This window comes from Schistocerca serialis, chromosome 6 (genome assembly GCF_023864345.2).
Source record: "Schistocerca serialis cubense isolate TAMUIC-IGC-003099 chromosome 6, iqSchSeri2.2, whole genome shotgun sequence".
NCBI classification, from domain to species: domain Eukaryota; kingdom Metazoa; phylum Arthropoda; class Insecta; order Orthoptera; family Acrididae; genus Schistocerca; species Schistocerca serialis.
Window position 1 is genome coordinate 256,140,454 of NC_064643.1, and position 18,145 is coordinate 256,158,598.

General features: G+C 44.7%; 2 protein-coding genes across 7 annotated transcripts in view; one reads left to right on the forward strand and one right to left on the reverse strand.

Moving 5' to 3' along the window:
- LOC126484554 (cytosolic carboxypeptidase 1-like) overlaps positions 1–18,145 on the reverse strand; it is a 514,320-nt gene that overhangs the window by 185,356 nt on the left and 310,819 nt on the right. The window lies entirely within an intron of this gene.
- LOC126484556 (uncharacterized) overlaps positions 6,845–18,145 on the forward strand; it is a 52,287-nt gene continuing 40,986 nt past the window's right edge. For both annotated transcript variants that reach the window (XM_050108116.1, XM_050108117.1), the window contains exon 1: positions 6,845–6,999. In XM_050108116.1, coding sequence (XP_049964073.1) covers positions 6,954–6,999 — 46 coding nt within the window. In that variant the 5' untranslated portion in view covers positions 6,845–6,953. The remainder of the gene's footprint in view (positions 7,000–18,145) is intronic.

The window sequence follows — 18,145 nt, forward strand, 5'->3', positions numbered from 1 at the left end:
GATAGATTGTAGCAATAATGTGTAGGTAATGCCAAGTGACAATAAGGGATTAAAAATGAAATAGGGAAATATTGTTGTTGAGCGACTGCACGACGAAAAGACATAACTAGTCACTTTTTGACATATATTAAAGCCTCCTACGAACTATTTTGCAGAAAATTTCTGGCGATATACAGACACTTAAAATACCTGGTGGTTTGAATTAAACTGACGGTGTTCCCAGTGCTGCAGCACAGGCTATATACGTCGTAGGACGCTGAAACATCGTAGGTATGTTCACTAATTTGGTGCGCTAGCGGAGTATGCTAAGAAACAGTAATAGTTCCACTTTGTGACGCCACGATGAAAATATGATGCTGTATGAAGTGAGAGTCGTGTGTGTGTGTGTGTGTGTGTGTGTGTGTGTGTGTGTGTGCGCGCGCGCGCGCGCGCGCGCGCGCTAGGAAAACGATCTAATACGTGATAACAGAGGTTCTCGCAAGTTTATTAGGACATGGTCACTAGTTACAACATGTGTTCAATATGGTCTACCGACTCGGCAATATGTTGAGTCCGTAACACGGCATGGTCGACAGTTGCTCGCAGCTTATCTGGTGTAATCAGTGCAATATGTCGTCGTATGATATCATTCAGATCAGGAGTAGTTCAGATACATCCTGATAGACACCGTCTGACAGATATCCTCACAACCAGTAATTACATGGTTTTATGTCGGAAGAGCGACGTGTCATGCCGTCCCATCTTCCATAAAAATAGTGGTGTGGACACAGTTAAGTTCTTGGAAAGCTGGAATCACATGTGGCACATGGAGGATCTTACAACGTGCAGATGCCACTGTACGAGGTGCATTCAAGTTCTAAGGCCTCCGATTTTTTTTCTCCGGACTGGAAAGAGATAGAAACATGCGCATTGTTTTAAAATGAGGCCGCGTTCATTGTCAATACGTCCCAGAGATGGCAGCACCGTACGGCAGATGGAATTTTACCGCCAGCGGCGAGAATGAGAACTGTTTTAAATACTTAAAATGGCGACGTTTTCCTTACTTGAACAGTGTGCAATCATTCGTTTTCTGAATTTGCGTGGTGTGAAACCAATTGAAATTCATCGACAGTTGAAGAAGAGATGTGGTGATGGAGTTATGGATGTGTCGAAAGCGCGTTCGTGGGTGCGACAGTTTAATGAAGGCAGAACAACAAACCAAAACAACCTCGGGCTCACACAAGCCGGTCTGAAGACATGATCGAGAAAGTGGAGAGAATTGTTTTGGGGGATCGCCGAATGACTGTTGAACAGATCGCCTCCAGAGTTGGCATTTCTGTGAGTTCTGTGCACACAATCCTGCATAACGACCTGAAAATGCGAAAAGTGTCATCCAGGTGGGTGCCACGAATGCTGACGGACGACCACATGGCTGCCCATGTGGCATGTTGCCAAGCAACGTTGACGCGCAACGACAGCATGAATGGGACTTTCTTTTCGTTGGTTGTGACAATGGATGACACGTGGATGCCATTTTTCAATCCAGAAACAAAGCGCCAGTCAGCTCAATGGAAGCACACAGATTCACCGCCACCAAAAAAATTTCGGGTAGCCGCCAGTGCTGAAAAAATGATGGTGTCCATGTTCTGGGACAGCGAGGGCGTAATCCTTACCCATTGCGTTCCAAAGGGCACTACGGTAACAGGTAACACGTAATCCATTTCCTACGAAAATGTTTTGAAGAACAAATTCCTTCCTGCACTGCAACAAAAACGTCCTGGAAGGGTTGCGTGTGTGCTGTTTCACCAAGACAACGCACCCGCACATCGAGCTAACGTTACGCAACAGTTTCTTCGTGATAACAACTTTGAAGTGATTCCTGATGCTCCCTACTCACCTGACCTGGCTCCTAGTGACTTTTGGCTTTTTCCAACAATGAAAGACACTCTCCATGGCCGCACATTCACCAGCCGTGCTGCTATTGCCTCAGCGATTTTCCAGTGGTCAAAACAGACTCCTAAAGAAGCCTTCGCCGCTGCCATGGAATCATGGCGTCAGCGTTGTGAAAAATGTGTACGTCTGCAGGGCGATTACGTCGAGAAGTAACGCCAGTTTCATCGATTTCGGACGAGTAGTTAATTAGAAAAAAAATCGGAGCCCTTAGAACTTGAATGCACCTCGTACACCTAACAGGTCCGCGAGGTGTCATCTCCTCGAAGAAAAACGGGCCGAGAGTAAAGAAGCTTGTGAAACCACACCACGCAGTCACATAAGCAGAGTGCAGTCGATGTTTCTCCACAACATGAGGTGGAGTAGAACCCCACATCCAACAGTTCTGAACATTCACAGAGTAAAATGTGCCTCGGCCGTCCAAAGAATATTCTCTGGCCACACGTAATCCATTTCCATGAGTGTCAATAAACGAAGGGCAAAGTCACGGCGTTGAAGCCTATCTTGGAGCTTCACTTAGTGCACATTCCGAATTTGTAGGGATGCCAGTGTAAAATGTAGTTGCAGTAACTTCAGCAACCACTGCTATCGGAATGCGCCGCCTCCCCTCCCTGCTGAACCACATTATTCGTCTGTTTCTCTGATCATATTGCTCAGCCCATTTATTGACATGGGGTCTCGACAAGTGTTTCTGTCGGCGATATTCCAGCAATGCAGCACTGCAGCACTGCTACTTCTGCCATTCGGGCGATAAAATAACTGTACCGGCAGTGACAGTCATTCTTCTCAACATCCACTGGGTTTCGTACGGAATTTTTCAACCTCCTTAACCCTTTATACGAAGTCACTTCACAAAAGAAATCAACACCCATCGCCAAGTGACAAACAGCATGCTGATGTCAAAGCAGCAAACATTTCACTTTCCGACTGCTTATAGCGCCATATGCTCACCTGCCGGCTGAAAGTGGAACTACATTAAGTGATCAAAAGTATCCGAATACCAGGATGAAAATGACTTATAAGTTCGTGGCGCCCTCCATCGGTAATGCTGGAATTCAATATGGTGTTGGCCCACCCTTAGCCTTGATGACAGCTTCTAATCTCACAGGCATACGTTCAATCAGGTGCTGGAAGATTTCTTGGGGAATGGCAGCTCATACTTCACGGAATGCTGCACTGAGGAGAGGTATCGATGTCGGTCGGTGAGGCCTAGCAAGAAGTCGGATTTCCAAAACATCTCAAAGGTGTTCTATAGGATTCAGGTTAGGACTCTCTGCAGGCCAGTCTATTACAGGGATGTTGTTGTTGTGTAACAACTCTGCCACAAGCCGTGCATTATGAACAGGTGCTCGGTCGTGCTGAAAGATGCAATCGCCATCCCCGAATTGCTTTTCAACAGTGGGAAGGAAGAAGCCCCCTTCATGAAAAACGCTGCCACACCATAACACCACCGCCACTGAATTTTACTGTTGGCACAATACACGCTGGCAGATGGCGTTAACCGAGCATTCGCCATACCCACACCCTGCCATCGGATCGCCACATTGTGTACCGAGATTCGTCACTCCACACAACGTTTTACCACTGCTCAATCGTCCAACGTTTACGCTCCTTATGCCAAGCGAGGCGTCGTTTGCCATTTACCGGCATGATGTGTGGCTTATGAGCAGCCGCTCGACCATGAAATCAAAGTTTTCTCACCTCCCGCCTAACTGTCATAGTACTTGCAGTGCATCCTGACGCAGTTTGGAATTTCTGTGTGATGGTCTGGATAGATGTCTGCCTATTACCCACTAGTACCCTCTCCAACTGTCGGCGGGTTCTGTCAGTCAACAGGCGAGGTCGGCCTGTACGATTTTGTGCTGTACGTTTCTCTTCACGTTTCCACTTCACTGTCACATCGGAAGCAGTGGACCTAGGGATGTTTAGGTGGAAATATGGCGCACAGACGTATTACACAGGTGACACCCAATCACCTGACCACGTTCGAAGTCCGTCTGTTGTGCGGAGCGTCCCATTCTGCTCTCTCACGATGTCTAATGACTACTTGAGGTCGCTGATACGGAGTACCTGGCAGTAGGTGGCAGCACAATGCACCTAATGTGTAAAACATTTGTTTTTGGGGGTGTCCGGATACTTTTGATCACATAGTGTTTTATTTTTTCAGCATATTCTGCCAGAGCACCGGTTAATGAACGGCACCTATGACGTTTTAGAGTCCTGCGATGCGTACAGCCCGCACTGCAGCACTTGGAACACCGTCAGTTTAATTATCACCACCTGGTACATACCACATTAGTCAAAACATACCCTACGATTGGGGGAAATTCCCCATTTAAATCAAGTGCCTCTCCATTGTTAGAGTATACAATGCAGTTACTTTAATTATGTTACAATAATAGTATTACGTCACAAGCATCACACACAGGCGGATCCTCGCGCTGGAGTAGGAGTGTGGTCAACAAGCAAAGGTCAAAGAGCAACTTCGCCTCGTAAAAATGGTTCAGATGGCTCTGAGCACTATGGGACTTAACTTCTGAGGTCATCAGTCCCCTTGAACTTAGAACTACTGAAACCTAACTAACCTAAGGACATCACACACATCCATGCCCGAGGCTGGATTCGAACCTGCGACCGGACTGAAGCGCCTAGAACCGCTCGGACACCACGGCCGGCTCAACTTCGCCTCGTCTCCGATGTTGATCAGCGAAAGTCAGTCCTAACGTAGTTAGCTTCGCATGTTAAAGTTTAACTTCACCCATTTCTAGCCACGGTTTTCCACTATCGCTGTTACTCTCGGGCTCGACAATGAGGTAACATGTCTCGGACCCTCACAAACCTTTCCCATCATCTTCTTTACTGTTTCGTTCCCCTGTATTCACACATAGCAAGGTACCCAATGGAATGTCACTACCTGTCTCTTTGGCACAATGATACTCGATGGGGGACAGGAGAGCAGCATACTAAGTCACGGCTGAATCCCCACAAGCCAAGTCCGTCACTTATCACTAACGTTGATCCACAGATGTGCTTCTGAGAAAAAAAGAGGTTTAATTTTTTCTCTAGGTAAGCGACGGCTACAATTTTTTCAGGGTTTTATGAACGCAGTAAGGACAAAATGAAAAATCTCTTTGTGATCTGTAAAGCGGAACATATTTCAATCCGAGTTTGACTTTTACAATCACACTTCCCAGTTGCTCTGAATCACTTCGTGGGATCGTTTCTTTAACAAGATCACGTTTGAATTCATGCACTATCTATATTCTGTCAATCAGGAGCCTCGTATGTAATGATTCCGATGGCGACGGAACTGTACTGTCTCGCTCCGTATTCCTTTTCTTTTTCTTTAGATGTAATAAACACTTGCAAGCCTTCGTCCTGAGTACCAGCTCGCCCTGTCAAGTCATGGGGCTTCTACGGTTGAACATAGAATCTACTGCACGTTGTAATTAGCTAAATAAATGATGTCACATGCACAATTTATTGTGCTGCCACAAATCCATGTGTGCGATATTCGATCTTTCAATAGTGTCGCAAGTATAGATGACATCAAAGATGCCTCAGAAACAGATTGAATAGCACTTCGCAGATAAAGGCACAAGCAACAATGTTTTCGAGGACCACCGTAGTGTTGTTAAGTATAGCGCCTATGCTAGCCCAGCATCAGTCCTGGTGGGTGGGCAACTTGCACATGTGCCCTCCGCAAAAGCCTGCAAAAGAGTCACTAATCAAAGAGAAGCGAAGGAGTCTCCGAAGAAGAGTCTCTTAGTACTACAAAGGAAATGTGCCCGAGGAGATAGCTGATGGAAATGTCAAATTACCTATCCGTATTATGCATCTATTTACGAACACTGTGGTAGAATGTGTGTGCTATTGATAGAATGTCAATGCGCCTGAACATTCCTTCGTAGGAAGAAGAGTTACTACTACGCAAATGACCACTTAGTACATACAATCTGAATTTTTAATTTCATATGCAGGTTGACCCACAGACCATTGGATTCGTAGTTAGACACCGTCACATCTGTTTGTATCGAACAGTGGGCGTCCTTTGAGTGGCCGAGTAAACTTGTTCACCAGTGGGACAAATTTCTATGTGTGTGTCACTGCGCCTCTGCCCGTTTGTATATATTATGCATTCTCGAGAATATTTGTGTAACGTAAAGCTGTAATCAGTTTGAAGGTTGGTTTGAACACTACAAGTCTTAATGAGGTACGGTTCTTTTAGAGATGCTACGTTCTTGCCTCCCATCGATCTCTGATTTGAATTACTCAGAAATTAATTTATTATTACTGGGCCTAGAGTTGAACGCGGACTCCGGATAACAGTGCGACTTGGACATCACACACATCTATGCCCGAGGCAGGATTCGAACCTGCGACCGTAGCGGTCGCGCAGTTCCAGACTGAAGCGCCTACAACCGCTCGGCCACACCGGCCGGCCAAACAGAAAAAAAGAGTATAAGTCGACTATAGTATCATTATTGTACGAAAACTTTTCGAGATCTATCGCCCAGGGAATATTTATAACAGTGGTCACTGACGAAATGTTCGGGAGAAACTGACGGTCAGGAGGATTGAAAAGAAATTGCTTAATACGGGGCATACCGGGAAATATGGGAGAGTTGGTCAGCCTAGTGTGTGTGTGTGTGTGTGTGTGTGTGTGTGTGTGTGTGTGTGTGTGTGCGTGCGTTAGTGTGTGTGGTGAGAGAAGAGCAGGGGCCAGGGGGTGGGAGGTGGGAGGGAGGGGGAGGTGAGGAAGAGCAATCGAAGAACTCGAGAGCTGTAGAGCTCGCGTCTGTTAATCTATTCCGGGAACTGCGAGCCTCTAGAGGTGGTTTTGTTCGTTAATTTTTGAAGAGAGCCACGAGCGGGCTCGTGGGGCCCGGAGCGTGACCCCCACCCCTGGCCCTGGCGTCGGCTCGCCGCGGCGCGAGGGCTCAAAAGGCGGAGCCGAGGTGGCCGCGAGCCCAGTGGAGACTGGAACGCGCGGGACAGACACCAGCTCCAGCCGACGCGACGCCATGCACCTCCTGCTGCTCGCCATCGTCTTCGCGGCCACTGCCTCAGGTCAGTAGCTGCCGGCCCCGCTCTCCTCTGCACGGAGTGGCTCGCTTTGCGGGCGGCGAACAGTTTGTTATTTGTACGACGGCGTGGGTAAAAATTGGGTAACTGGCTGCCACCTTTCCGACATTTGCGATGGTCTTGCGCCAGATACTTACGCAGCCAGACCAATTATCTTTTGGCCAGTTTTCTAAATTTTGCTATACTCTAATTACTGCTTGATGTCTGATGACAAGAAGTTTCCAGTTAACTGTGACGTCTCAACTGGTACTGCAAATTCCACTGTTTACTAGCGGAGGGGTAAAATGGAAACAGGCCGGATTGAAATCCGAAGCGATAGGATTAGGAAGCTCAATCTTACCGTCAAATACTTTCCATTTGCTTCAGAAGAAAAAATCGATCCACCCGTAGTAATAATTTAAACTGATTTCATGGTACAGTGGCTGGCTTCTGGAACCTGACTGTCCTAACGACTAAAACTGGAGAGTGAATTTTTATGCCATCAAGGCCCTTCAATGGATTAATTTGTCGAACTTAATCAAAATGTCTTGTTTCTTTCGAAGCGAAGCAAGATTAGAGTAGCCTCTGTCCAGGCAACTGGCGTCCGAGTAGTAGTTCGGGTTGAACATTAACAGTGGAAGGTATTTGTATAACTCTGTTGAGGGAAACATTCCAGTATTCTCCGGAAGTTATTTATGGAAATCACAGGACACCTATAGCAAGATCGCTGGACGGGCATTTTGATCCTTCTCGTTGCGAATAGCAGGTCAACGTCTTCAGAGTGTCACGTCATTCGCTATTTAATTTAGACACAGGATCATTCGCCGACGAATTCCTTGTAACGTGGGTAGAAATCAAAAAACTTTATATATATATATATATATATATATATATATATATATATGTGTGTGTGTGTGTGTGTGTGTGTGTGTGTGTGTGTGTGTGAGAGAGAGAGAGAGAGAGAGAGAGAGAGAGAGAGAGAGAGAGAGAGAGATTGAGATTGTAATATTTTATTATGGCCGTGGATAATGATATTTTACTATAAAAATGCAGCAACGAGCCACTGTTTTAATGCGTTTTATTTATGCCAATATGCATTTCGGGTTTGCACCCATCTTCAGCTGGCAAATTACATGTATCTTCAGCTCCTACAGTGGTACAATATCGACAGCAGTTTGGCCTGTGCAAAAGCAACGATTCCAATCATTTACTTCAATTTCGCGAGTTTAAAGTTATGCACTATCAAATGATTGGAATCGTTGCTTTTGCACAGGCCAAACTGCTGTCGATATTGTACCACCGTAGAAACTGAAGATACATGTAATTTGCCAGCTGAAGATGGGTGCAAACCCGAAATGCATATTGGCATAAATAAAACGCATTAAAAAAGTGGCTGGTTGCTGCATTTTTATAGTAAAATATCATTATCCACGGCCACGGAGCTCAACAGTCCAAATAAAATGGACAAATTGTTAGAGAGAGATTAGATGAAAATGACCACTTTCGTAGTGTCAACGGTTAACCACACGGATTAACCTCTCGTTCAGATAATGGTACTTGTATTATTTTTTGGATCATTTTCGGTCACAGTAGCCAGATTCACCTAGGGTTATGAGGTCAGCTGAATGGGTGGTTAACAATCAGTCATTAATGCGGACACGAGACTGTCACAATAGCTGAACTATTGTTTTCATACAGAGGATCTGCGTTCGATTCCCGGTACTGATAATGACTTCTACCTAGCGGCAGTAATGGAACGAGATGCATTAGCCTTCTGAGAACAGTTGCAGAAAAACTACCGGCTCCGGTTCGGAATGTGGCATTAACAACCAGAACAGCCTTCTTTAAGTAACAATATGTCCCTCTAACCGACGTACCCACACATGATGAACTCACAAGCAGTGCGTGGTACCCACAGACTGATTATTCATAACATACATCACATGTGTAACATAAGACTGGAGTGACGTTGCTGTAAGCCACGTTAAATTTTGATTAGGCCAATTCATTAAGTACAAGGTTACTAATTCAATAGCCTGCTACCGGGTTGGTCGGTGGTTTGAACACTGGAGTATAATGTCTTAATATGGCAACTATACCTGCCCACGCCTTGCTTGAATAATATTCCACAACTATTATACCTGAAGAGCTATCACAGAAGCAAATCGAACTATTTATTTCATTCTAGCGATAAAGAAAGCGCAGAAATCTTCCTACAGCTATACATATACTCCATATTGCTCTACAGACAGTGCGTGACAGAGACATGCTTAGTGTACAATATATGTGTTGATAATCTTTTCAGTTCAGTGAAGGGTTGAGCATCCGTAGATAGACCGCTTATATCGCTCTGTGCGAGTTATTAGTCTCATTCTATCTTTATGGTTTCTATTGGTACAGTGCATAAGGGAAGATAGATGAGCTGCAGAATATTTGCAGATTTCGCCCCGATAACCAGTCGTTGAAATTTTCTAAGGGTTTTTTTATAAGATGTTGGTCGTCGTTTGCGAATGCGCACCACCTAAATTTCTGTCTCTTCGTTGTACTGCGTAGTCCGTGACAATTCGCGTTGCTCTTCTTTGTCTACAGGTAAGTACTTATTATTTTCAGTTTATTCAAGGACAGAGCGCGTGATCTAGCACGATAAAGATCCCGTAAGCACGAGCAGTTTTCATTACATGCCGCAGAGGTATTTCGCAGAGCAGCTGCTGTTTACAGTGTTCTACCACGGAATCGAAGCCTGCTATTTGTTTTCCCTGCAACGAACCAATGTTATCGTTGCAATAATCTTCACACACAGTTAATCTTTGGCGCCGGTATGAGATGGATAACTCCAGTTGTGCATCATTTGTCGAGCAGTAAAAATTTAAATACCAAAAGGCATAATGTTGGATGTGATAGTTCTGTTGCATAAATCCTAAAGTCTTTGCTTATTGCTACGCATTGAACACAGTTCCATTCCTAAGTAAAGGGGTTGTGTCTATGTGTGACTGTAAGGTAAGATGACTGGAATGTAGTATCGTATTTTGGGTCGTTAATGATCACAATGAAAAAGGAAGGAAGGGGTTGAAACCCTGCGCCGGTACAAATCCTAGGCGCTTCAGTCCGGAACCCCGCGACTACTACGGTCGCAGGTTCGAATCCTGCCTCGGGCATGGATGTCTGTGATGTTCTTAGGTTAGTTAGGTTTAAGCAGTTCTAAGTCTAGGGGACTGACGACCTCAGATGTTAAGTCCCATAGTAGTTAGAGCCATTTGAACCATTTTTATCCTAATCCTTTCGAAACAGTGTCTATAAGTTTATAATGCGAGAAAACAGCCCAGACAGCGAGTATAGGATGTTTCGCCCCAGTGTCGCTGTTCTGCCGCAGTTCTAGGTAATTATGACCTGTAAGGCAGCTTATTGGGCAGTAATGACGGAGTACCTTCCTCTTCGAAATCGAGAGTAGGCAACAGCGCTGCCATCTTCTTTCGCAGTACTCAGTATAGTGAGCCGTCGAGCTTGGAGTTGCCTTCCGACGGGCGTATCAACAATTCCCCCATTCCGTAAGACAATTCGGAGACGTTTGAAATTTAATTAGCCCAATGTCATTACCTCGCCCCCCATTTCCGCATAATGTCAGAGGTCAAAATTTCTTCCACTAACCAAGTAACCCCCAGTCAAGAGCAAAAGTGCACATTAGCAGTCTCACTAACAAATTCGACAATGGTGTTGTCAAAAGCTGCAACACTTTTTTGTTTCTTGAACGGCACAATTTTTTATTTGCCTATACTTCAAGTTTTTTTTCACTGACTTGCTAGTTCGATGAAATTTGAGAGGATATTGTTACAATCCTAGTTGCCAATCGCGTCACCACTAAGCTGTTGAAATACTGATGTTCAAAAGAGGCAGTAAAGTTCACAGCCCACATGGCGGCCCAACACAAAGTGCTTGTGTGCTGCTTGGGCGAAGGCAGCATCGGACCAACCAAAGCAGCGTAGCAGGCCTGCAGGGGAGGACGTGTGGCGCGAAGAACAAAAGGAAGGAAGCGGCGAGCAGGTGGTCACTGGCCGCCGCGGCCTGCGCGTGAGTCACGTACCAGACGCAAGTGCCCGTGCACAATGGCCGAGGGCCGCGTCGCAGGAAGTAACTGTACGCACTTGAGCCACTCCTTTTGCGAATCAATTAGTTCCGGCACGCCAGCGTCCTGCCACGACGCCAACCGACGTGCTCACCTCTACATGACACGCCACATACAGAAAACTGCCACCATCCCCTACAGGCTACTCAATCACGCACCAAAGTTTTTCTGTACTAAACGACCTCATTGTAGAACTTCATACTGATTTTAATGTAATCAATTATTGCATTTTTTTTTTTTTGAAGGAACGCTTTTCGCAGTGTTTATTTTTACGTCCATTTCGGCTTCTTCAGCCCTTGTTTATCCACAAGGAACTGGCTCTGCGTAAGTCTCTCAAAAGAAGTCACTATCCTTCGGAGGCTGTTCTTTCATTTTGAAATAAATAATTTCATTACCTAGCCCAACCAGTTTATTTCATTTCCCTTGGGTGCTATCAAGCAATATCACAATAAAATTGTTATGGTTACATGTAAGCATCGCGGGAAAACATCCTGAGACGGTGTCCGTGATAAGTGTTTCGCACAGCCATGCTAGGTGAGTGCAGTAGATGGTATAGCACTTAGCAGCCCCATCAGTCAAACAAATCAGTAACAGCTTGCACTGTAGGTGCTTGATCATTGTCCTGCAAAATGATGGTCAGGTCCTGCAGAAAGTGTCATCACTTCTGTCTCTAGGCTGGTCGTAGGTTGTCTTCCAAAATTGATCAGCATAGAGAAAGACGTGGTGACACTTTCTGCAAGATCTGTCCATCATTTTGCAGGACAATGCTCAAGCACGTACAATGCAAGCTCTTACTGATTTGTTTTTACCGATGGGGCTGCTAAGTGCTATACCACCTACTGCACTCCCCTGATTTAAGCCCTCAAACAGAAGGAAACACTTCATGGCATTCGCTTCAGAACTGCTACAAATTCATCGGGCGCCGCTCGACCTGTCAACACTCTGGCACTGCTGAGAGTATCCTACAACTTCCACATAGCTGGCAACGGGTTATACACAATGCTGGTGACTACTCTGAAGGTCATTAAAACTTTGAAACACGTATCTATTTTGTACGAGCTGTAAATAAATAGTTGCCACTATTTCAGTTCCAACCCTCTATAATGGAGAAACTGCAACCCCCATATGTCTTTTGTAACTGAGCCAACATACATAACACTTTAGTGTAAATATTGAAGGGAGAAAACGCATGTGGCGGTCAACGTCTTAACATCAAATAGGATGCATGGCAACGAACTTTTCACCAAAACTGTATCGTCGGAGATATACTGGTACGAGACACTGACCACTGTCCTGGTGTGTTTACACTGCAAGAGTTACACTAACGAGTTTTAATGTGTTATGTACCCCAACACGGCGACGAAACGCTGTGTGCGGGTTGCACTGTTTGCGTGGTACATATCTGCGAAACTTAGGGACACCATACAAATATTGCCGCTCCTCTCGCTGCGCCATCGCAACTGATGTATTCTGTAAATAACAATTCTTATTGTGATGCAGCACGATACTGCCCAAAACGTCAAAATTAGCTTATTGCTACCTAGTGAATTTAAATGTTTATTTGAAAATAAAAGGGCAGCCTACGCCGGAAAATGACTTCAAGAAATTTACAGCAGCTGTGGATCCTCACAAAAAAAAAAAAAAAAAAAAAAAAAAAAAAAAAAAAAACTATCGTCCATGTCTATGATTAAGCTATCTCTGTTTCTGTAGCAATATTTCAGTATCCTCACTAGACTAATGCAGGTATTTTCCAAGCATCACAACCTTGCTTGGCGCGCGCGCACACACGCGCACACACACACACACACACACACACACACACACACACACACACACACACACTCGTGTAAATTGTACAATAAGGTGCAATCGTGAATAACAGTCTGGAATTTTACCCATTACAGTTCACAATCACATATAATTTTCCTGGCCGTTGTACTAAACGTCACGAGACTTCTTTATGCTGAGTACTGAGCCATAACATTTATAACAGCGAAATAGTGAGAATGAGTCCTTAAACTGATATGTACTAATTCGTAACCAAAAAAGTTGTAACTGTCCACAGACACGTCGATTAAATATCTAGGCATTAAGTTACAAAGCGGTCTAAATTGAACAATCACATAAGGTAGTTGCAGGGAAGGTGAATGGTAGACTTCAGTTCACTGGGAGAGTTCTAGAAAAGTGTAGTTCGTCTATGAAGGAGACCGTGCATGTGCGATCCGTTCTTGAGGACTGTTCGATTGTTTAGGAAATGCTCCTTGAACTCAAATAGGTATCCCTGAAAGGAAGACGTTCTTTTCGCAATTCTGACGAGAACCTCAGTTAGTAAATTACAATTATTGTGACAGTTTGGAGAACAGGTATTTGAGAGTGAAGGCAGAACGATTCTCCTGCAATCAATATACACCTCTTGCAAAAACTGTCAAGCCAGGATATGAGAAATTAAGGCTCGTAATTAAAGAGTCGTAAAGAGGCATACAGATGATGGTCGTTGTTCCCTTGCGGCACTTGCGAATATAACAGGAAAGGGAATAACTAGCAGTGGTACAAGGTATCCTCCGCCAAGCACCGTATGATGGTTTACGGAGTATGTAAGTAGATATAGAGCTAAATTATTAATTTTGGCGCAATAGTGCGCAACTCTTACGTGACCTTGAATTGTGCCCTTAGGGTTCCTCGCAAGCTCAATATTTATTGCGTTACACAGTCTAAGATCGCTGTTGGCGGTTTACGCAATATATTGAAGAAGACTGTAGAGCTTAACAAATACTGATGCTTGCTCAATATATTGTGCAATATGGTGTGCTGTGTAAGGGTAGTATTGCGCAATAACGCTCCTGCCGAGATCGAGAGAAATTTAATTCGCTCCGAGTGAATTTCCACAAAGAACTAAAAATAGTTAATGGCAAAAGATCAGGAAGTGGGCTGGAAAATGTGTACGAAAGTTCCACGCGATGGTTTGAGAAACGGATTTCCTGATTGACCACGGAACGCTAGATACCTCGCTGTTCACGACAGCAGAGGAAAGAGCATATCATTGTGTCACAGGTAATCAGAAATGTTCATTTTACACTGAAACGCCAAGGAGAATACGTTTTCAAATACAGGGATATGTAAGCAGGCAGAATACGTCGCTGCGGTCGGCAACGCCTATTAAGACGTCAAGTGTCTGGCGCAGTTACTGCTGCTGCTACAATGGCAGGTTGTCAAGATTTCAGTGAGTTTGAACCTGCTATTAAAGCCGGCGCCCGAGCTTTGGGACACAGCATCTCCGAGGTAGCGATGAAGTGGAGATTTTCTCATGCCACCATATCAGCAATCCGGTAAAACATCAAGTCTCCGACATCGCTGCGGCCGGAAAAAGATCATGCAAGAACGGGACCGACGACGACTGAAGAAAATTGTTCAACGTGACAGAAATGCAACCCTTCCGCAAATTGCTGCAGATTTCAATGCTGAGCCATCAAGTGTCAGCGTGCGAACCATCCAACGAAACACCATCGATATGGGCTTTCGGAGCCGAAGGCCCACTCGTGTACTCTTGATGACTGCACGACACAAAGCTTTACGCCCCGCCTGAGCCCGTCAACACCGACATTGGACTGTTGATGACTGGAAACATGTTGCCTGGTCGGACGAGTCTCGTTTCAAATCGTATCGAAGGGATGGACGTTTACGGTATGGTAACAATCTCATGAATCCATGGACCCTGCATTTCAGCAGGGGACTGTTCAAGCTGGTGGAGACACTGTAATGGTGTGGGGTGTGTGCAACTGGAGTGATATGGGGCTCCTGATACATCTAGATACGACTCTGACAGGTGACACGTACCTAAGCGTCCTGTCTGATCACATGTATTCAGTCATGAAATTGCAATGAACTCCAGACCTTAACTGCTTACCGGCGTCGATAAATATCAACGGGGACAGCTCAAAATGTGTGCCCCGATCGGGACTCGAACCCTAAATCTCCTGCTTACATGGCAGACGCTCTACCCGTATGAGCCACTGAGGGCACAGAGGATAGTGCGACTGCAGGTCCTTATCCCTGGCACGCTCCCTGTGAGACCCACATCTTCAACTTACTGTCCACACATTACATTTGTAGTGTCCCTGTCCATTCCACATGTCCGACAGAACAGATACCATCTTTATATTTTCATATATGTATCCATACATGTCCACTGTGCATTCCGGCGGACTTGGGCAATGCCAGCAGAACAATGCGACACCCCACATGACCAGAATTGCTACGGAGTGGTTCCAGGAACACCCTTCTGAGCTTAAACACCCCCCCCCCCCCCCAGACATGAACATTATTGAGCATATCTGGGATGCCCTGCAACGTGCTGCTGCGAAGAGATCTCCATCCCCTTGCACTCTTACGGATTTATGGACAGCTCTGCAGAATTCATGGTGTCAATTCCCTCCAGCACTACTTCAGACATTAGTCGAGTCCATGGCACGTTGTATTGCGGCATTTCTGCATGCTCGAGGGGGCCTTACAAGGTATCAGGCAGGCTCTTCAGTATAATTGTGATTGTTCTCGGAACTGACATATCAGATCAGGTGACTCGTGAGCATAGGTTTTAATTTTCTTCCAGTAACTGACACAGCTTTGCTGCAGTGATAACACCGGTTTCCATAATATCACGGAAGTTAAGCACTCTTGGCAAACGGGGTGCTGAGGAGCTACTTGACTGAGAAGTAGAACTCCGGTCACGAAAACTGACACGGCCGGGAGAGCGGTGTGCTGACAACATGCTTCTCCATATCCGCATCCAGTGGCGCCTTGCGGCTGAGGATGACACGGCAATCGGTCGGAACCAGTAGGCCTTCCAAGGCCTGCTGTTCGGACTTCGGACGGAGGTTTCCTTTTTTTGTTACAGCGCAGACATAAGATCATGTACGCTTTCAATCAGTACATAAATGTTGTATTTTGTTCTTAACTGTGTTACAGTATAAAAATACGCAGAAAACAGTACATATGCATGGTAAATTACACAGTTCACTTATTTAATTCGTTATTAGTTGTTGTAGTTTACGAATCTATGCTCTCTGAATGAGCCCATGGTTCAAATTTTCAACGGAAGCTTTCGGTCTTGTTTCGACCGTTTTGCGTAATTTCTGCTTGTGTTTTTCGAAGTTCCACAGCACCGACCGTCGACGAATTCCATATGTAGGCCGAGTTCTAACTGAAGCTTCCCGGACATAAATATTGCGCAATTGCCATTCTTGGCCTCGTACTTCTGCGCAGTATATTGACAGAATATTATTGTGTCAATAACACCGAGCACGTAAGGGCTGCTTACACTATAAAAATTTTCATCAAAACTGATCAACTCAGTGGCAGTAAAAGACCAGTTTGACAACAGAAGTGTTCTTATGCTTCACTTTAACGCAGAAACAGCAGAGCTCCTGCACAGTCCCAAGAAAAACATGTAGTAATGTTTTAGCAATGGACAAACGAATGCAGACGAGTGCGGATTCAGATGTTAAGTACTTTAATGGTTTTCACCACTATTTTAATAAGTATACAAATTGGCAGCCTGAGTCTCGAATATCTTGTCAGTCCTCTACCGAATACGTCTCAAGTAGACTACTGGTTCACTACAACTGAGTTGATCGAACGAAATTTAGTTAGTTGGAGTTCAAAATCGTAAATGTCTCGCAAACTAATACTCGTTTTATTGTAGAGGTGCTACGTCAGAAACGGCTTGGGGAGAAAGACGACTAATTTTCAGCAAAATTACATCTGTGAACGCTCTTCAGACCTCAACTGTTCTCATCTATGTCATTTAATTAACTCATTTGCTTTAATATTATTGTAGATAATTATCAGCAGGCATCTAATATCTACTGCTAAATAAAGACCTCTCTTGTACCCTTCAATATACTACGTGCAAATACAATTGGGCAGATGAGCGGTTGAAACCGAAACTACGTAAGTCACGCTTACCTTGCGACTACGGGAGAACACGACAAGGCATACAATCTTACGTTAATTTCCATGTGAACCGCGGGGCTGTTACGGTCGCAGGTTCGAATCCTGCCTCGGGCATGGATGTGTGTGATGTCCTTAGGTTAGTTAGGTTTAAGTAGTTCTAAGTTCTAGGGGACTGATGACCACAGAAGTTAAGTCCCATAGTGCTCAGAGCCATTTGAACCATTTTTGAATTTCCATGTGTTGTTAACTGCTTCTCCGAAGATCAAATGCTTAGGCGAAGAGTCTGCTGAAGATTTGTTCACTGTATCCCCTCTTAATTTCTACTGACTCTATATCGTTTCCCGGTAATAGGAAAGGTCTCTTCGGTTTAACGTGTCCTTCTCATGAATACAGACTTGTACATAACATAAAAGATGTGCCACACAGTTTACTATGATAAACTCATGCCGTGTCTATGTTTTTCTCAACAACGATGAAAATTAAGCAAGGAGGAAAATGTTCCCAATTCCGACACACAATATTGCAGAAACCGCCATGAAAAACAAAGGAATCCGCCACATCAAATATCTTCTTAAGACGAACGAGATCCGCTCGTCAGAAGACAATGCAGAGACGGAGGGAAGGAGAAAAGGAAAATTTGCTGTAACGTCACGCCGATGATGATGTCATTAAAAGCAAAACACAAACTCAAATTGAGGAATAAAATCAATCATCTCCTTCTAAAAAAGTACCATTTCGGCATTTTTCTTAAACGTTTTAGAGAAACCACGAAAAACCGAAATCTGTATGGTCGGACGAAGGTTTGAACGGCCATTTCCCTGAATGCGAGTCCAGTGTCTGAACATCGGGAGACAGAGTGGAACGTAACGACAAAACACACTCTGAGAGTTAACTAGAAACAGAGTATAATCCTGTCTAAAATCCCAGTGAGAAAATATCACTGATAAGAACTGTTTATATGTCAACTACGGAGAACAAGGTTACGAGAGCCTTTTTACCCCATGATCTACATGCGTGTATCCTTCACAGGGAAATAAAAACGTAAGAAACTGTGAAATGTAGCGGTTACTAGGACGTAACCTG